The 18,313-nt window shown below is 46.7% G+C and overlaps 2 protein-coding genes across 2 annotated transcripts in view; one reads left to right on the plus strand and one right to left on the minus strand.

The window, feature by feature from the left end:
- Window positions 1-14,378, plus strand: part of G6PC3 (glucose-6-phosphatase catalytic subunit 3) — a 34,115-nt gene extending 19,737 nt beyond the window's left edge. The window contains exon 8 of the mRNA XM_063138700.1: window positions 14,317-14,378. Coding sequence (XP_062994770.1) covers window positions 14,317-14,333 — 17 coding nt within the window. The 3' untranslated portion in view covers window positions 14,334-14,378. The remainder of the gene's footprint in view (window positions 1-14,316) is intronic.
- HDAC5 (histone deacetylase 5) overlaps window positions 2,546-18,313 on the minus strand; it is an 84,750-nt gene continuing 68,982 nt past the window's right edge. The window contains 12 exon segments of the mRNA XM_063138681.1: window positions 2,546-4,609; window positions 5,337-5,490; window positions 6,325-6,409; window positions 7,647-7,780; window positions 8,838-8,956; window positions 10,441-10,538; window positions 11,386-11,505; window positions 13,603-13,690; window positions 15,427-15,482; window positions 16,912-17,019; window positions 17,499-17,548; window positions 18,096-18,216. Coding sequence (XP_062994751.1) covers window positions 4,570-4,609; window positions 5,337-5,490; window positions 6,325-6,409; window positions 7,647-7,780; window positions 8,838-8,956; window positions 10,441-10,538; window positions 11,386-11,505; window positions 13,603-13,690; window positions 15,427-15,482; window positions 16,912-17,019; window positions 17,499-17,548; window positions 18,096-18,216 — 1,173 coding nt within the window. The 3' untranslated portion in view covers window positions 2,546-4,569.

The following is an 18,313-nucleotide window of genomic DNA, read 5'->3' on the forward strand; positions in this document are numbered from 1 at the left end:
TCAGGGCTGGCCCAGCGATGAAACCAGGGAGGGGTAGATGAAGGCAGGAATTCGTGTCTGAATGGTGCTGCAAAGCTTTTTAAAATGTTGATCCAAATTGGTGGGCAGGGAAACATACTTCATCTGGGCTTCACGTCAGGTAGCAAAAAGTCTTGGGCTGGAGTGATTGAGGGCTGTCATTATGGAAAAGACCTAACAGCCAAAGCAGTTATCCGTGTGGAGGTGTGCTCAAGACAGCATTGTAAAGAAGTGGTGTTTTTACAGGTGTGGTCATCTGTGATCCATGTTAGCACATCTCCTGAGCAGACACAGGAATGTGGCAATACTATTGTCCTGTTGCTAATAAACAGGGGAGAATGCAACGCAATGCTGCTGGGTTACAGAGGTTATATACAGGGAGGGGAAGGCAGGTGTTAGAAAGCAACAGGAAAGTGTCCCACATAGGTCTTCATGTCGCCATCATTGTTATTCCACCATTAACAATAATACTAATAATATGGGCTTCAGATATAGATGGAAAGTTGCCTGTCCGGGACTACTCTGTAGTACAGCCTTCCCAAACCTAGCGACCTCCAGATGTGCTGGACTACAGCCCCATCTTCTCCAGTGCTGTCTGGGGAGGATGGGGGCTGTAGTACAACACTTTTGGAAGATGCCATGTTGTGGAAGCCCTGTTGCGGTAGTTAACGTTAAAGGTGGTAGCTTAAGTCACCAATAGGGTCATCCGATCATGCTTACCCTTCCTGGCAAGGATACAGGTCATCTTTTCTCCCTTCCCCTCTGCATATGGCTTGTTCTTCCTCACTATTAATGCAAAATCTATACTTTGTGGATATGGAGCTTAAAAATAAAACAGACATGGAAATTCAGAAATGTTTGGAGGTTATGGGAAACACCACCGATATCCCGCAAGGCTCAGTCACCTGGATTCATCTATAGATACTCTTCATTATCTAGGACATAGCACGAGATCTGTTTACTATCCCACCGCCTCTACATGTGACAAAGGTTTTGCTCAGTTCCGGTGGAACAACCATCATGAGCAAGTGAACAGAGTGGGGAACAAACGTTTCTCTGGCCCCGTTCAGAAGACACCTTAAACCGCAGCTTTAACCACAGTGGCTAAACCAGAAAGCCGGGCTGTGTTCAAAAGACACCTTAAACCACAACTTTAACCACAGTGACTAAGGAGTTCACCATGGTTAAAGCCATGATTTAAGGTGTCTTATGAACACAGCCCAGCTTTCTGGCTTAACTACCGTGGTTAAAGCCGTAGTTTAAGGTGTCTTCTGAATGGGGCCTCTATGTGCTCAAACCCTTCTTATATTGACTATTGGGCTGCCCTCCTCTCCTACTCTTCTATTATACGATCAGATTCTTCCACCACCGTTTGCTGGTTTTTGCAACTTCCTGGCTTTCATCCCCATCAGCCAAAGTGTTTTTACATAGGTGGTACTGCCACACATAATGCTACACCATGGTTTATTTAATCATGGTGTGTTGCTTTAGCCATGAATTGTCTCGCAGATGAGCAAATAAACCAGGGCTTCTTTTCTCGATTTTCTCTCTTGTCCCCATTGTTAGCCTTGAGAGTGTTTTCATTTCCAGGCTACACTTGCTGTGTGCCTCTATTTCAGGGTGGACAGCAGCACAAACAAACCAGGTCACCCTTCTGGGTTTAGACATCACAACCAGTCATGGTTTAAACAAGCCAGACTCCGTAAGCCAACAATAAACCAGGGCTTATATTTTTGGGTTATAGCTGGTTAACCTGGTTTGTTTGCAGAGATGGGTACAGACACAACGGGCTGGTTCACACAACACAACAGCCCACCGTGGGTTATTTAACATGCGGGGTGCATGCAGCTGCCATTGTCCATATTCAACTCCCATTTGGGGGTTGTGTCATGCAAACCCTTAAAACAGACCATGGGTTATGCGAGGGTTGTGTAACTTTTGCATAACCCATAATTGCTGGGTTCATGCGACACAACAACCCCCCAGCAAGGGTTGCATATGTAAAGTGGTGCTCACAGGCATCACGGCTTATGGGAGCTGTGCCGTGTCATGCGAACCAGGTGAAGAACAAGGAAGATTTCCACATAATACACCATGGCTTAGCGTTGTGTACGAACCAGGCCACTGGGTCTGATAAATCAGAACAATACACTGCACAGATGCAGCATTTTTTGTAGCCAACTGCCCGCTTGCACTTCTATGGATCTGGCTACTAGCTATCTTTCATATTTGAAGGAAGGAAGGAAAGAAAGCACTGTCTGGACATGTCCTTCCATTCACTGTAGCTATAAGCATGATTATCTCATTAAAAAAAAAACTGGGAAGGAACTTCTCCCCTCCACCATGGAACATTTGGGAGGACTAAACCTGAAGCAAACCCAGGGATGTCTAAAACAGACCCTGGCAAGGTTAACAACCATAAGTGCATCTAAAAACACATCACAGTCTTACATTCCACACAATTTCCAACACCCCCCCCCGCCCCAGTGCCTCCCCCACCCGCCCCACGCACAGCTTAGAAATCCCATCGCCCTGAATTAGTGAAAACAATACCAAGCCCCTTCTTTTCCCTTGTTGCATTATCCCTGCTAACAACTTTCCAAAGGAAAGGAGAGTTTTGTGGTACAAGTTAAAAAAATACTATTAAATAATACATCTGTAATAAAATTATATACCTTTTTTTTCTTTATATCCATTTCTTTTAAAAGCTAAAATTGTTCAATTTTTTCCTTTTTTTTTCTTCTTTTTTCTTTTTTTTGGCTGGTGAAGTAACAGCAAAGAATTCTCTCCTTTTTCTTTTTCTTTATGAACGGACAAAGTTTCATCGAAACAAAGTTTGTGCACGTGATACAAGAAATCAAATTATTTACAATAAGTGATGAGAAGTCTTTCAAACAATGACAAAATGAAGAAGGGGAGGGGGAAAAGGAAGAGTAAAGAAGAAAAGAGAGAGAGAACTTCAAGAAAGCATTGGTCATGGAACAGTCAACATCAGCAAAATCTTCATTACAAAAGGGATGTGAATGACACATGGCCCGATCCAGCTAAGGAGATCCATGCTTGCAAATAGGCTTGTGTGCGAGGAGCGCTTGCCAGATTGGGAACGGACGGCATAAATCCGCCACGTATTTCAAATCCGGAACTAAATGCACAACTGAGCATGCGGAGTCCGTCTGCACTGCATTGCTCTGGGTGCATATTGTGACACATGTTCAAATGTGGATCCCCACCTCCATGATCTAGTCATAGGTATTACTGGTTTGTTTATGCACAACTGGAGCTGGATCGGAGCCAATGTGCACCGGTGCTGGGGATTACACGGGATTCCTTTCCATAATTATACAGGATTATCTCCCACAGAGAAGGTTAACTAAGGTGGGTTGGGCTGCGGGGCAGGGGAAGGATGGAGGAGAAAAAGTGAACTCACAGGGAAATTAAGGCATTAACAAAAATGACTTAAAGGCACACATTTTTCCTTTCTCCTCACCTTGGGGGCTCCTCCTAGAGTTTAACTCAGAACTATACATATTGAGGAACAGTTTAAAGCTGAGATGGATCAGGAGGGAAAGGGAGAGGCAACAAAGGTAGGATCGAATTGAAACGGGTTGGATCTAAAAACACATATTCTTTGTGGGGGCAGCGGGGAGGGAAGAGTGAGAAACTAGGAGTAGAAACTGGGGAGGCAGGAAAGGATATTTGAAAATGCCTTTTGGGACTCAGCCTTCAATCCCACCTCCATGTGCAAATATCCCAGAGGAGAGAAAGGGCATTTCAGGAACACATTCGGCAAGAAGGTCCGGGGGCTGGCCCAAGCCAAGAGAGGCGCTGCAGGTCGCTGCCTAAGGGCTCCAGGCTACGTGGGAAATCTCTAAAGGGGGGAAACACAACCCCGCTCCTGCCCTAGACCCTTGGAGGTTATCAGCCCACCTCCTCGGCTTTCCTGACAGTAACCCATTTCCCCTCACGCCACGCGAGTGAATGGAGCACAAGTCTCCACTCACATGTGTGGAGTAGGAGAAAAGAGCTGAAACTGGGGAAACCTTTGAAATGGGAACACAACTCTCTCCTCCCTCGGCTACAAGAACTTGTGGTGTGTATATGTGTGTGTGTGTGTGTGTGTGTGTGTGAGAGAGAGAGAGAGAGAGAGAGAGAGAGAGAATGAATTACTTTTCACCTAGGGCAACAAAATGGCTTCTGCCAGGCTTGAGAAGAGGGGATGGGTTTAGCAGGTGGGTAAATGATGCCTAAGAAAGGAATAACGGAGGAGATGCCCATGTGAAAGCCCCCCACCATTCCCCTGACAAATCCCAAAGAGTTAGGACAAAACGGTGATGCTGGTGAGAACGAATGCCAGGAGACTGACGCGATCACGCACACGCACACACGCACACACACGGGCTCATTTTGTCCAGTGCAACTCTTTTTTTTTCTTTTTTTCTTTTTAATAGATAAAAAAAATATTTGTCGTTGTTGTTGTTGTTGTTTTAACGAACTCACAAATGACTAATTAACCCACAGAGTGACAGCTACACAAATCGAAGTCTTGGCACTTCACAACACGGGTTCAGCCTCCATGGGCTCTTCTGCTTGTCTGTGGGGAGAAGGAAGAAAGAAAAGAACGGCTAGTTAATGTCCCCCCATTGACCCGGGAGTGGCCGCAAGGGCTGGCTATGCGCTGTGTGAAGAAGGGCTTCCTTTTATTTGTTCTGAATCTCCCACCCAGCAGCTTCATGGAAGACGGATGAGCGGAAGGGTTGAACCCGGGGTTAAGGAGCAGGTGGGAGGGCTGAGCCCGGGGTTAAGGAGCAGGTGGGAGGGCTGAGCCCGGGGCAGGCACCAGGGGACCTCGCCTGGATGCTGGGAGTTCAACCACTGCCCACGGACGCCAGCGACTGCCCCTGATCCTGAAGCCAGTCTTTGGTGGGTTTCCAGGACAAAAAGAACTGCAATCTCAGTATGCTGCAAAGGATTTGCAAGGTGGTTTCCCCAGGCCCACATGATGGGGTGCAGAGCGGGGGTGTCGCTGATGTTTGCTACCACAGGAAAAATGCAACACTGGAAGTACTAGCACCCTGGCTGGGTGTCAGTCTCCACTGGCCGTCCCCAACCTGACGCCTTCTGGATGTGTTGGGACTGCACCTGCCGTCGTATACCCAGCCAGGGTGCCAGGTTGGGAAAGGCTGGCCTAGAGGGAACCATCCCAGCAGCTGCTTAGTGCAGTAAATGCGCTCCTTGCAAAGCCTTTACAGAGGGTGTTCAGCCCTGACGGGTTGTCCCTTGGCAACATGAGAGAGAGAACCGAAACCCCCACAACATACCGGACATCGCTGTCTGCTTTCCCTTGCTCCGTGTCTACCGACAACGACGCCATGGCGCTGACCGTCTCGGCCTCCTCCGCTTCGCCCTTCTGCGCCTCCAGCAAGGAACAGCTGACAATTGCTGCGTAGCGTTTCACTGAGCTCCAGTGCTTGCCTAGGAGACAGGAGGTGGCAGAGCGCGTCACGCAGGAATCACCGGCTCCTTTTTTGAAGGGCTGGAGCTGCCTTCCCAGGACACCTCTTTTGCTTCCTCCAAAGACTTCTCCCAAACCCCACCATCACGTTTTCCGGGAAGCCACTGACACAACCTTGGAATCCCCACCCCCCCGCCCCGGTTGTAACAACACCTGAGTAACGGAAATAAACGCGCATCGTTCCTTGGCTCCGCTCCCTCCATCCCTGGAGGAAGACTATGGCAAGGGGAAGACTAGAATGCCTCCCCACCCACCCTGGTCAGCTGCTGGGGGTTTCATTTCGTTTGTTACATTTCTATACCACCCAGTAGCCAAAGCTCTCTGGGTGGCTTACAAAGATTCAAACCCTAAAAATACAACATAATTACATAACATAAAACCACTTGCATGCAAAAATATAGAACAAGTTTGCGCAAACAATAGAAATCACAGGACCTGTTAAAAATCTTATCATACCCTGTCAAATGCCTGGTAGTAGAGGAAAACCTTAACCTGGGGCCAGAAACCTAACAACGTTAGTGCGTGGTGGACCACCCTGGGGCTACCACTGAGAAGGCCCTCTGCCTTGTTGCCATTCTCCAAACCTCCCTCGGATGAAGATCCTGCTTCTCCCTTCCCTGCTCCAACCCCCAGCTGTTCTGGGACGGCAGAGTCAAGGAAAAAGCACAGAAGGAGGCGTGGGATTCTCCTTGATCCTGTGCAATGCCCCCAAAATGCAACAGCAGAAATCGTCCTCCATAGAGCTTCTTTGCCTGCTCCCCCGCCCCGCCTCCCCCCCCCCAAAAAAAACTTACCCTGGATTTCAATGACGTTCTCCAGCGTGGCCACGGCATTTGGATTGGGCTTTTGTTGCAACAGAGCTTGATCCAACTGCTCCAGCTGCAGTGGTGAAAAAAATCGAGGGCTTCAGTTGTTATACTATAAAGGCACAAGGACTCAAAGCTTTCTGGAAGTCATAAGGAATGGGGTGGGGAAGGGAACGGATGATGGGAGAGGAAACGCACAAAGGAATGGCAAGAGAAGATGACTGAGGAAGGGACAAAAAGAAAGGTAAGACAGACAGACCCCCCACATCTGCTCTGTGACTTTTGCCTTAATAGTGTGACTTTATGAGGCTGTTCCTGTTTAAAACGTCTTTTCTTTTCTTCAACGTTTATGACAGTGGGCTGTCAGGTCATGCGAACACTCCCACCGTTTTGTGAACTTCAATCTATACCAAACAGTGTATATATAACTTTTATATACTAAGTTATAAACAATTGAAGTCATACTATTAAGGCAGGAAAATAGGTTTGGGTTTGATCAGAAAGATAAATGTTGCATATATTTCTATGCCCCCCCCCCCACCGGGATAAACTGGTTGGCTTAGTCCCCATCCCCTAGTATCTGAAAGAAATGCCCCCTCCAGCTCCCTTCCTTCCCTCTGCTGCCTCCCTCTCTGTGTTGGATTTTAGACTGTAACTTCCTCAGGGCATGGACTTGCCCTCACGCAGGTTTGTAAAGTGTCATCCATGTAAGTGACATTACATTAGCTTTCTCTAACCTAGTGCCCTCCAGATGTGTTGGACTACAACTTACACCAGCCAGGCTGCCTGAGAACGATGGGCATTGCAGTCCAGCACATCTGGAGGGCACAAGTTTGGGGAAGGCTGCACTACATAAGTAGTAATATATATATATATATATATATATATATATATATATATATATATATATATATACACACACACACACACACACACACTTTTCTCCACACTAATTTGGTTGTGCCCTAAACTGCAGCAGTAAAACAACAACCAGAAAATAGCCCCATTTTTTAAATCATGGAAACTGGGCAGCTGGCACTGGTTTCCAGCTGGGCCTTGTGCGGATGCCGCTGGTCAGATGGACATCCAAATGCATATTTAAACAGACAGTGACGCACATCCATGTGCCGGGACAGATACGCCTTTATTCGCCTTTCCCACCCACCCCGGCCACAACCCGAATGGTGCCAGACCTCTTTTCCAAAGCATGGGCAGAATCACAGCCAACCCCTGCCCAGAATCTTTGGGCTTCATCCCAAGGCTCCGCCGGAGTCCTTCGTCCCTGCCTTTGCTCTGCCAGCTGCACTCACCTCAAGGCCGAGCAAGGCGGAGACACAGGATTCAGAGGCATCACAGATGGCTGTCAGGTCGTGTCCTCCCTCCAACGCTAGGACCACGCGACCACCCGCCAGCTTCATCAGCTGTTTGGTCAGGTGCCCAAAACCTAGGCAGTCAGGAAGAAAACATGAACTGTTACCTCCTGCTTGATGTATCATACTCCTCTCCTCCTCTTCCCTAAGTTAGAGGAAGACATGAATGCCCATCTCAGAACTGAAAACAATACCTCCCACACCTACAAAAAGGGTACAAGCCATTCACAGCTGAGGGAGTGGAGGCGGACAGCCAGTAAGCCGTTATCCACAGCTGCCTTTCCACGTGATTGTGTAATAATGTTTGTACTTGACACTTCAAAAGACCAGAGAGGTGGGGAAAGGGGCAAATCATCAAAGCGGCATTAGGACCAAAGGAGCTGCAGCTCCAAGCACAGAAGGGGTGTAGCCCTGTGGCAGAAGATCGCAGGTTCGATCCCTGGCATGAGCAGGTGAAAGGGCAATAAGGCTGGGAAAAGGCTTGTCAGGAGAGCTGCTGCCAGCCAGAGGAGTCAATACTAGGCAAGAAGAACCAACAGGCTCAAAAGGGGATGGGTGGAGTTTCTCATCCACTTCCACCAGCAAAACTCATCCCGCACTTCATAATCCAACTCTTCTGATCAAATGCAGGCTGGGGAGCGATACTCGTCCTGCATGCCCCCCTCCTCAATTTTTCCCACCCACTTATATTCACAGGGCTCCAAAATCTCTACTGCCTGAGCCAGCTTGGGCGAAACCCCACCCTGTGTTTACCCTTAGAAGCAGGCAGGGCTTAGCAAATAAATCCAGCCATAATGCATGGTCTAAGGGTTCAGGAAGCAAAAATTTTGCTGAAGCTAAGCAGGTGTGGGTCCGGTCAGTGCCGGGATGGGAAACTGCATGGGAATTAGGTATACTGCCTTGAGCACTACAATAGAAGACAGGCGGCATACACAGCTGCGATATATTTAGCTATTTATATTTGCTAAATAAATGTTATACCTCCCAGAAGAGGCCCTCTCTATGTTGCCAGTGGTAAATACCCCAGCAGGGATGCAGCTCTGTGCCCATCACGTACAACCTGCACATGAGCGGCTTACTCTAGTTACAAAGCGGGGAGGGGGGCCTCCCTCCCACAAGCCCAACACTCACATTTGGCCGTGACGGAATATCCACCCAGCGGGGACTGGTGCCCTTCCACAGCATCGAAGCCAGCAGAAACGAGGACCACGTCTGGGGAGAACTCATGGGCTATTGGCATCACCACAGTCCTGGGAGGACACAAAGTAGCCCTCAGACGTCTCCTGGGAGGAGGCGACACACGAGCACCAAAGCCTGCATCATCCCTACCGTACGGGAAAGGGGAGATTCCAGCCATGTCGGCCTTTCCCCTGCCTTTGTGCAGCTCCTTCAACACACATTGATTAAATCTACCCCCATCTCTGTTGGCTATGCAAGCCAGGAGATGAAAGACTATCACGGGACAGCATGAGACCTGCCTTCTGCTCCTTTTTATACCCAATAGCAATCTGCCTCCAGGAAACAATTGCCAGAAGGGCAGCCAAGTATGTTCGTTGGAGCAATACCAACGGAAGAGCCTTGTGGCATCTTTAAGACTCACACATTTATTATGGCATGAGCTTTCACAGACCGGAACTCTGCCTCCTGGACGTTGCTCTGTAGTGTCCCCCTACCAAAAAGGTGCTGATTGGAACAGGGAAAGAACTAGCCTTGACACAACCGTTTTTACAATATTTCAGCTGAGCAGCGTTTGACCATCTCGATCTTCTTCACCTCACAGCAATCTGCAAGGAAGTTACAAATTCCCTCTAAAGATGAGGGAAAGAGAAGCCACGTTCAAAGCCGCCATAAGCATTTCAATTGGTTTTGTTGCAGGTAACAGTGTTTAAACCAGCTTTCCTCAATTTGGTGTGGTCCGGATGTGACAGATTACAACTCCCAGAAGCCCCCACCAGAATAGCTGGCTGGGGATTATGGGAGTTGTAGTCCAAAACGGCTGGAGCCGCAAGGTTGGGGAAGGCTGGTTTAAACAGTGACCCTAGAAGGTCACTCCTGACCTAGAAGGTCAGGAGGCTGGTGGCTCTGACTTTGGTGGGGTTGTGAATCTATTCTGGGTTTCAGTCAGAAAGCCAGAACGCTAAAGGAGCTATCCAGGGCACCAAACTCCACCCGTAAAATAGGTTCAGCACCTTGGAAGACTCTTTTAGAGTTCTGTCTGGTTCTAACTGAAACCCAGAATGGATTCACAGCCTCACCAAAATCAGAGCCACCATCCCCCACTGCTTACACGTCTGCAGCAATTTCCCTGATTTCATCTGTGAAATATTGGAGTCCATATTCTGCTAATGTGTTACTTGGTGCATGGAGCGAAGCAGGGCTTAGCCAGCTATCTAGGAGGTCTTAAGCTTTATAGGTCTCAGAAGGAAAGAGGCAAGAAGGCAGGCAGCAAGCTACTAGGCGTACACCCACGTTCCAGGAATAATTCTGACACTGACTGCGAAGGGACAGTCTTGTCTAATGTACCCGCTAAGACACACAAGATGACTGGTGGCAGGTATCGCTAGTCAGGGGGGTGCAACTATGACAGAGACACCCCATTACCACTAGCAGCATTCTCCTTCATGTACCACCGCTGGAGAGAATGTGAAGGTACAAGAGAGAAGCCTTCACCCAGGCAGGCCACACCGTCAGTGAAAACCCACTCGAGGTGGATAGCAAGTGTGGGCACTCCTACCGGAAGGCGGTCAGGTACTCCACATCACCGATGGGGGGGTCCACTCCACCAGTCCAGGCAATGTTTACGTTGTAGCCTACACCCATCCCGCTGCCGACCTGGAAGGAAGAAACCTCACGGGTAAGAAAAGCAGGCCCTCTGTTACAGCTTGTGGCCAATCTATACTAGTGCATCTTTCCATGGGGACACAACGCCCCCCCCCCACCAACTTTTGTCCCTGTCAGTATTGCTAGCACAAAATATCTTCACCAACTTGAGAAATACCTATCAGTACTCATGAAAATGGAACGCTGGAAAGCTCTTACACGTCTAAGATTTGAACAAATGGATACTATGATGAAATGGGGGAGATTCCATAGCATACCAGTAGAAGACAGGTTGTGCGTTTGTGGAGAGACACTTCTAGAGGACATAACACATTAGGCTGTCCCTTATATACAGACATAAGAAAAAGTTATTTGGAGCCTTTTTTAAAGAAAGTGAAACATAGGGGTGCTAAGGAGAATTTGAGCTATTTATTATATTCAACCGACCCATATGTGATATAGAGGGTTGCATTATTTGCAGCAAAAGCTAACAGATGTAAAGTTTTTGGATGGTATTGGTGTGAGGTGTTATGAAGATTCAGAGATATAAATGAATTGTTATTGAGAAGTAATTAAAGGTTTCTGTATGTTTGCTGTTCACCCATTTTCCCATCATTTTAGTAACGGATGTTTTGAATCTGATAGCTCTGTTGTTTTAACTATATATAGTATTGCATAATAGTATAGTAAAACTTCAAGTTTGTATGTGTTGCAATGATCTGTGGACTGAGCAATAAACGTTTTGGTAAGCTATTGCTCCCTCAATATTCCTTTTATTCTTCTTTTCAAACTACGTTTATCATGTTTTTTTCAGTGCTTGCAGTCAAGAACCCGAGGTGAATGAAAGGTGTGCGCTCACCTCTTCAGGAGCTCCACTGCCTGGAAAGAAATTGCCATTGTCAAAGCGATGGAGGGAGACATAGAGCACGTTGGGGTCACTGTAGAATGCCTGCTGGGTGCCATTGCCGTGATGGATATCCTGCCCGTACAAAGGAGAAGGTGATCAAGAAAGGACTTTGCCAATAAAGGCACAGTGCTTTAAGCCAATCAAAACAAAAGAGAGACCCAGTGCAGGATGGGAAGGGCATTCAAGGGGAATGTTGGGAGAGATTCAGGGAAGATCCACAAGGATAAACGAAGAGCCAGAAACCAAATCCTATGACAGGCTGTAGAAACTGGGCATGCATAGGTTGGATTAAAATGAGATGATAAGATCTTATCATTGGCACAAGAGGCTTCCCAGTGAAAGGATCATGCCTAAGTCTCTTACACTGGTACAGCGAACCCACACAGGCAGAGAAGCCTAAATATACATCAGCCCAAGGTCCTGGACTGAAGGCACATGAAGCAGTAACTTTGCGAAGAAGGTCTGAGTTTGGTCAGTGCCTGAATAGGGGACCACCTGGGAATCCCATCTAGGTTTCCTTCAGTTCCATCATGGAGGAAAGGTGGGATAGAAATATATCTAAACCGCCCATACAACCTCGGCTATGGGGCGGTATACAAATGATAATAATAACAATAACAATAATTGAATCAGTGTAGGTGTGCTGAGGTCACCAGGCAAGGAATGGGGGTGCAGAGAGGATATGGAAGTTAGAAGAACAATACAGAATCAGCTGTGACAATATCCTAGCTCAGTCTTCCCCTACCTGGTGTCCTCCAGATGTGTGGGGAGGCAACTTACATCATTCCCAGCTGATGGGAATGTAATCATTCCCATCAGCTGATGGGAGTTGTAATCCCACACATCTGGAGGTTACCAGGAGGAGGAAGGTTATACTAGCTAAAAAAACAACAACTCATATATTTGAGTGACACTGATCAATTCAGCTCCCAGAAGAAAGGCTATTGCTTCCTAATCCTACAGCTCCTGGAACCCAGTTCTCTCTTTGCTTTTGTTCGTGGGTATGCATATGGGCCCCATCTGTATACATGTTCAATAAAGGCCAAAGAAAACACAACATCATTTACACAATTAGTAATGGTCTGTTAAGATAAGTAGCTGGAGCAGGATTGTAGCAGGTTGGGACTGCAGCAGGTTGTAAAGGATTACAAACCCTTAACAGCACTCCATCAGGGTCTCAACCAAGCCCCCACCATGCCTGCTATTTACTCATTTAAAGCTATTCACACAACTGCTAACTGTGTGAATAGAGTCACATCTAATTTGGCCATTAGATGCACTTTATTAGGAGTACTTGACAGGGCTTACACATACTTTGTACTTGGCACGTGCACCTGGATACAAAACATATTCAGAGAATCAGCCCTCTCTGGCTATCCTCTGAAAGAAGTGGGGATGTTGCGTCCGTCTTCCCAACTGAAGTTTGGGAGGTATTTGGTGGCAGCCCATATTTGAGGTCTGCTGATGCCACATGCTACTCCACCTATAACCGACTGGTTTAACAGGGTGACATGATGACGGCCAAATCACAACCCCAAAGCCTGCAAAATGGAAAACCAAAAACTCTGTGGTTTAGACACAAGCTGAAGTTAAGGTGGTGGCAATTGTGGCCACAGCTTTGTTGATTCGATAGGCTTTTTGGTTGCTGCCATGTTTCTCGCCTGCCCAAGGGTCTCTACTTCCCTTGCTCGGCTTCGTCCATTTTCCTCTGCTGCCCCTTACGTCTGGAACGCTCTTCCAGAACATTTGAGAACTACAAGTTCAATCGCAGCTTTTAAAGCTCAGCTAAAAACTTTTCTTTTTCCTAAAGCTTTTAAAACGTGATGTTGTTTGGACTTTACACTGTTAGTTTTACCCTACCCTGTTCCTGTTTACCCTACCCAGTGCCTGTTTACATTCTCTTCCCCTCCTTATTACTTTACTATGATTTTATTAGATTGTAAGCCTATGTGGCAGGGTCTTGCGATTTACTGTTTTACTCTGTACAGCACCATGTACATTGATGGTGCTATATAAATAAATAAATAAATAAATAAATAAATAAATAATAATAATAATAAGTGTGATAGTGTGTGTGTGTGTGTGTGTGTGTTTGCTTTTTTGCTTTGCTATGCTATGCTATGTAAGGGAGTGGCAACTTCAGATGCAGAGTGAGTGAGAGACCCTTACCCAGTCCACAATGAGGATTTTGCTGATGCCAAGTTTTTGCTGGAGGAGCTTGGCAGCAATGGCAACAGAGTTGAAGAAGCAGAAGCCCCTGTGAAAAGAAAGACATCATTAGAACAGAGCAGCTAAAAGGCGAAGACCATAAGAACTGCCGTGCTGCATCACATGCAGGTGAATTCAGCGGCTTGATTCTAGGCCAACCACAGTGGACAGCCGTGGCCTTTCATGGGGAAAGACCACAGCTCAGTGGCAGAACTGGTCCCAGGTCCCATCCCTGGCATCTCCAGATAGGGCTTGGAAAAACCCCTGCCAGAAATCAAGATGAGCTGGCACCAGTCAGTGCAAACAACCATAGCGAGGTAGATGGAGCCATGGTTCAACACCGTATAAAACAGCTTCCTATTTTACATTTCACCCTTTTAAAAAGCTTCTTATGGTAGCGGGCATCACAATATCGCATGGCAATGAATACCGCAACTTAATTACTCGTTGCATATCTTTTCATTTTACTTACTGAAACATTTTTTCCAATTTTTGTCAGGTTGCAAAATCCATTAATCCTGAAATATAGGATTTCAATTGATTTTGTGTTGTAATGTGAATCGGCACTTTGAGTAATGCCACCTTTGCACTCTTCATCAATTTCAAATAAAGACAGAGAATGGAGGGAGAAAGTGCCATCAATCCGATACGTTTGCTCTTTTCTTTCCATTTCAGATGTGTCTACAATATAGATGGATGATGCCAGCATTTTGTGGCTTCTTGCTCCACTGCCAGACTCATCATTCATGCGCTTTCAAAGCATCAAGAGTTTATTTTGAAGCCTGAGAGCCACACACTAGCTTTGAAGTGGCTTCAGCATGGCTCCCATTCTCCAAAATAAATCCCATTATTTCCATGGAGTGAATAATTTCTCTGTTTCACCTGTCTAATGTTTTTAAAAGATGCACCTGTGGTTAAGGGGCTGAAATCATAGAGCTAGCAGTATAGAGCAGCCTAAATCACATAACTGCCAGCTCTCATAGCGCAAGGACTGATGGGATACAGGGCGAAGCACTTGGAGGACTCAGGCACTTTTTTATCTGCTTTGTGGTTAGCGTGTGGTTAAGGAACCGGACAGAGTTAACGTTGGCATGTGCAAGCATATGGCCTGTAGTTAGTGCTAACCACAGAGAAGCATGGTTAAGCTAACCACAGAGCCCTCAGTGTAATCTGAACGGGCCCTTAGTCTAGATCAGCCTTCCTCAACCTGGGGCGCTCCAGATGTGTTGGACTATAACTCCCAGAATGCCCCAGCTGGCTGGGGCATTCTGGGAGATGCAGTCCAACACATCTGGAGCGCCCCAGGTTGAGGAAGGCTGGTCTAGATCCACCCCCAATAGGCACATAAGTGCCACTCAGTTAGTCTGGATCCAAGCTAATGATTGAATGTGTTTGGTCCAGCTCCCATCTCATCTTAATTACCTCTCTTTAAGGGAAGGGAAAGTAGAGAGAATTCTAGATTGCAATCATACAGTGCAATAAGACAACAGAAGCTCTGTAGAACACAGTTGATGGGAAAGACTTGAAGGGAGTGGCCTTAAGGAGATGGACATAATTCCATGGTCACAACCCCATCATAAGTATACTCACACAGGGTTTCAAGCCAAGGTAGCTCACGGGACTTCAACATGGACAAAGACATGTGAAATGGCATTCATATGGAGGGGATAAAGCTCATTTTAACCCCACTCCACTTAAAAATTACAAAAAGAAACAGGGATTTCTTTTCCATTTACAGGTAAGCATATCTATCCAATTTTTATTTCATTTGTGCTACACACTCACATGGCTGTGGACTCTTCTGCATGATGACCTGGAGGCCGGATGACAGCAAATCCATTCTGGAGGAGGAAGACACAAGACCAATTTAGCTGCCACTGTTATGGCAGATCCAAGTGAGGCATCCAATGTCCCATCTGGCCATATTTTGTGGTATCAATTTCAGTTAATGGTGTGGACAAGGTGCTTGCAGTCATGTGACCAACCAAGTGCCCTCTCAATCCCTGCCCCTCATGACTAATTAAGGCCAGCCGGCCTAACTGCGCAGGTCCAGGGTGTGATTAATGGCTCATTGTGTGGAATAGTGGTGCGTGATGCTTTGAAGGAGGCATTAGAGCAACTGCTCCTGAAAAGGCCCACCCAAGTATCTGTGACAACTATCGTCCAATCGCAAACACACATTTTTAGGTAAGGCGACTGACAGTTGTGGTGGGACAACTACGGGCGTTCTTGGATGAAACCAATTATCAAGACCCTTTCCAGTCTGGGTTCAGACCTGGTTTTGGGACTGAATTGGCCTTAGCCACCCTACTGGATGGCCTTCATTGAGAAAGGGACAGAGGCAGTGCAACTTTATTCCTCTTACTCGAACTTTCCGTGGCTTTTGATACCATCAACCATGGTATCCTCTTAGATTGGCTTCGTGGGGTGGCACTATATTTCAGAGGTTCCATTCCTATCTACGGGGTCAGTCTCAGAAAGCGATGTTGTGGGAGTGCACCTCAGCCCCATGGCTATTGTCTATGGAGTGCCGCAGGGCACTGTTTTATCTCTAATGCCATTTCAGCGTCTACATGAAGCTGCTAGGAGCAGTCACCTGGGGATCTGGAGCAAGGTGTCATCAACAGGCAGATGACACCCAGCTCTATTTTTCCATAACATCTGAAACAGGTGTTTCAGATGTTAGACTCTAGACCAGGATGCAGACTCAAGACCAGGGTTTGGATGCAGTGGTGGGCTGGATCAAGGCCAATGAACTGAGTTTTAAACCTGGCAAGATTTAAGCACTGTGGGAGACCACCAAGCAAGCTCAGTATCTGAATGGGGAGGACTTGAACCCTGGATAAAGAAAGATAAAGGGCCAGATAAAAGCTGACCCAGATGCCAGCACAAGGTTGAGTCCACCAGGCCTCACCCCTAGAAGATGGTCATGGTGTGCAGCAAAAAGGGAGCAGGCACAAACAGCCTCCCAGGGGCATTCTGCACATGCTCAAATACTCTGCCCTTATACTTCTTGTCAGAGGTGAAAGGTACTTTGCACATGCTCAGAAACATTAGTGCTGGAATTGCTGAACACAGAAGCTAGCAACTCTAGCACTAATCCGAGTATGCTTCTTATGTCCTCTGGTTATAAGTAATAAGAAATGGAACCAAGCAAGGCTAATGTGAGCATAATCCACGAATTTCAGCAATTCTATTTGACCGCAGGGCTTAGAGGCAGGTGGGAAAGAGGCTGCAACACGGAGAAGCTGCAGGCTGGAAATCACTCACCTTAAGCTCCCCAGATGCCACTTTAAAGGCCAGCTCCACTAGGCAGCCAACAGCCATGCGGACCGCACTGGATGAGTGCATCTCATTCCACACTGTGTCGCTGTCAACCTGCCGTAAAGATCAGACCATTTTCAGAAGCTACGTTGTGCAGGTAGGGGTGGAGGGAGAAGAGCAAGCAGGAGGAAGAAAAGCAAGACCATCCAGGTGGCCTTTGTTCTAAGACCATCAAAAGGGGCTGGAGGGGAGGCATGAACCTCCTATAGCTACTAGCAACAGTAAATCCTTGCCAAAGCCCAATTAGGCTTGCAGATCAAAGACTGAAGTTCACTAAGGGCACATAGAACCAAGTCAGCTGGCAGACAACGGCCGGATCTACACCTTGTATCAAATCATTACGAATGTGAAATGAAAAGCAGGATATAACACTATGGGCATCATCAGACATGCATTTTATTGCACACTCGTTACACTCACAGATTTTTTTAAAAAATCAGGAACACGAGTAGTATAGTAACACACACACCCCAACACCCTCTCCTAAGCATCAGCCTCCAGCTGTTCAGTTCCTCTTAGAGTCATATACTCACCCCAATCCCACCACATGGGAGGACGGCGTACATCTTTTGAGTAAGGGGGCCTGCAGAGAGAGAAACAGAGAAGAAGACAGCAAACATTTACAGGAGGTAGGGAACATGTGCATATACATCCTGTTCACTATGGAGAACTCATCAGGATGAGACCTGGAACCTGGCAAGGATGGAGAGCATAGAAGATCTATGCCACAACCAGATCCTTTGCCGAAAAAAACTTTTCCACAACAAAGCAACTGCAGTCACACAGCACCTTTACTCCAGGTAGACTATTTATTGCCATATTCGCCATGCAATATTCATTTCATCAATAAAATTCATGGAAATTTAAGTGTCCATAAAAAGGGCAAGTTTCTAGTCCTTATGGATATAGAGATAAAGCTTAAATTGGAAGCTAAATGTTCTGACATTAGAAGTGGTCTGGTAATGTCTTCTGGTGAACTTAACGTCTCCCTTCACATATTTGAGTCCCAATTTTTCTGCTCTTACCTATTACCCAGAAAATGCAGAATCGTGTACGCACTGTGGTTAAAAAATAGTCTCAAATTCTGCATTAGGATAAGCAGAGTTATTGTGTTTTGCTAACGATCCTACCTAGCAATTTCTTGCTGTCAAGCTTTTGCCGGTTCAGGGGACTGGTTCCATATAGTAACGTGTGATGCTCAGAATGGACTGTCTGGATTTCGTCCAATGTTGCTTTCCGGCCTCGGATCCTCTAGTAGGGAAAAAAGAAAAAAAATGGGGCAGAAGTGTGAGCACAGATTTCAAAGACCCTCTAAAGAAGCACTCTGTCATCAGAGTCACTTCCTAAG

The sequence above is a fragment of the Elgaria multicarinata genome, chromosome 11, assembly GCF_023053635.1.
Source record: "Elgaria multicarinata webbii isolate HBS135686 ecotype San Diego chromosome 11, rElgMul1.1.pri, whole genome shotgun sequence".
In the NCBI taxonomy this organism is placed as follows: Eukaryota; Metazoa; Chordata; class Lepidosauria; order Squamata; family Anguidae; genus Elgaria; species Elgaria multicarinata.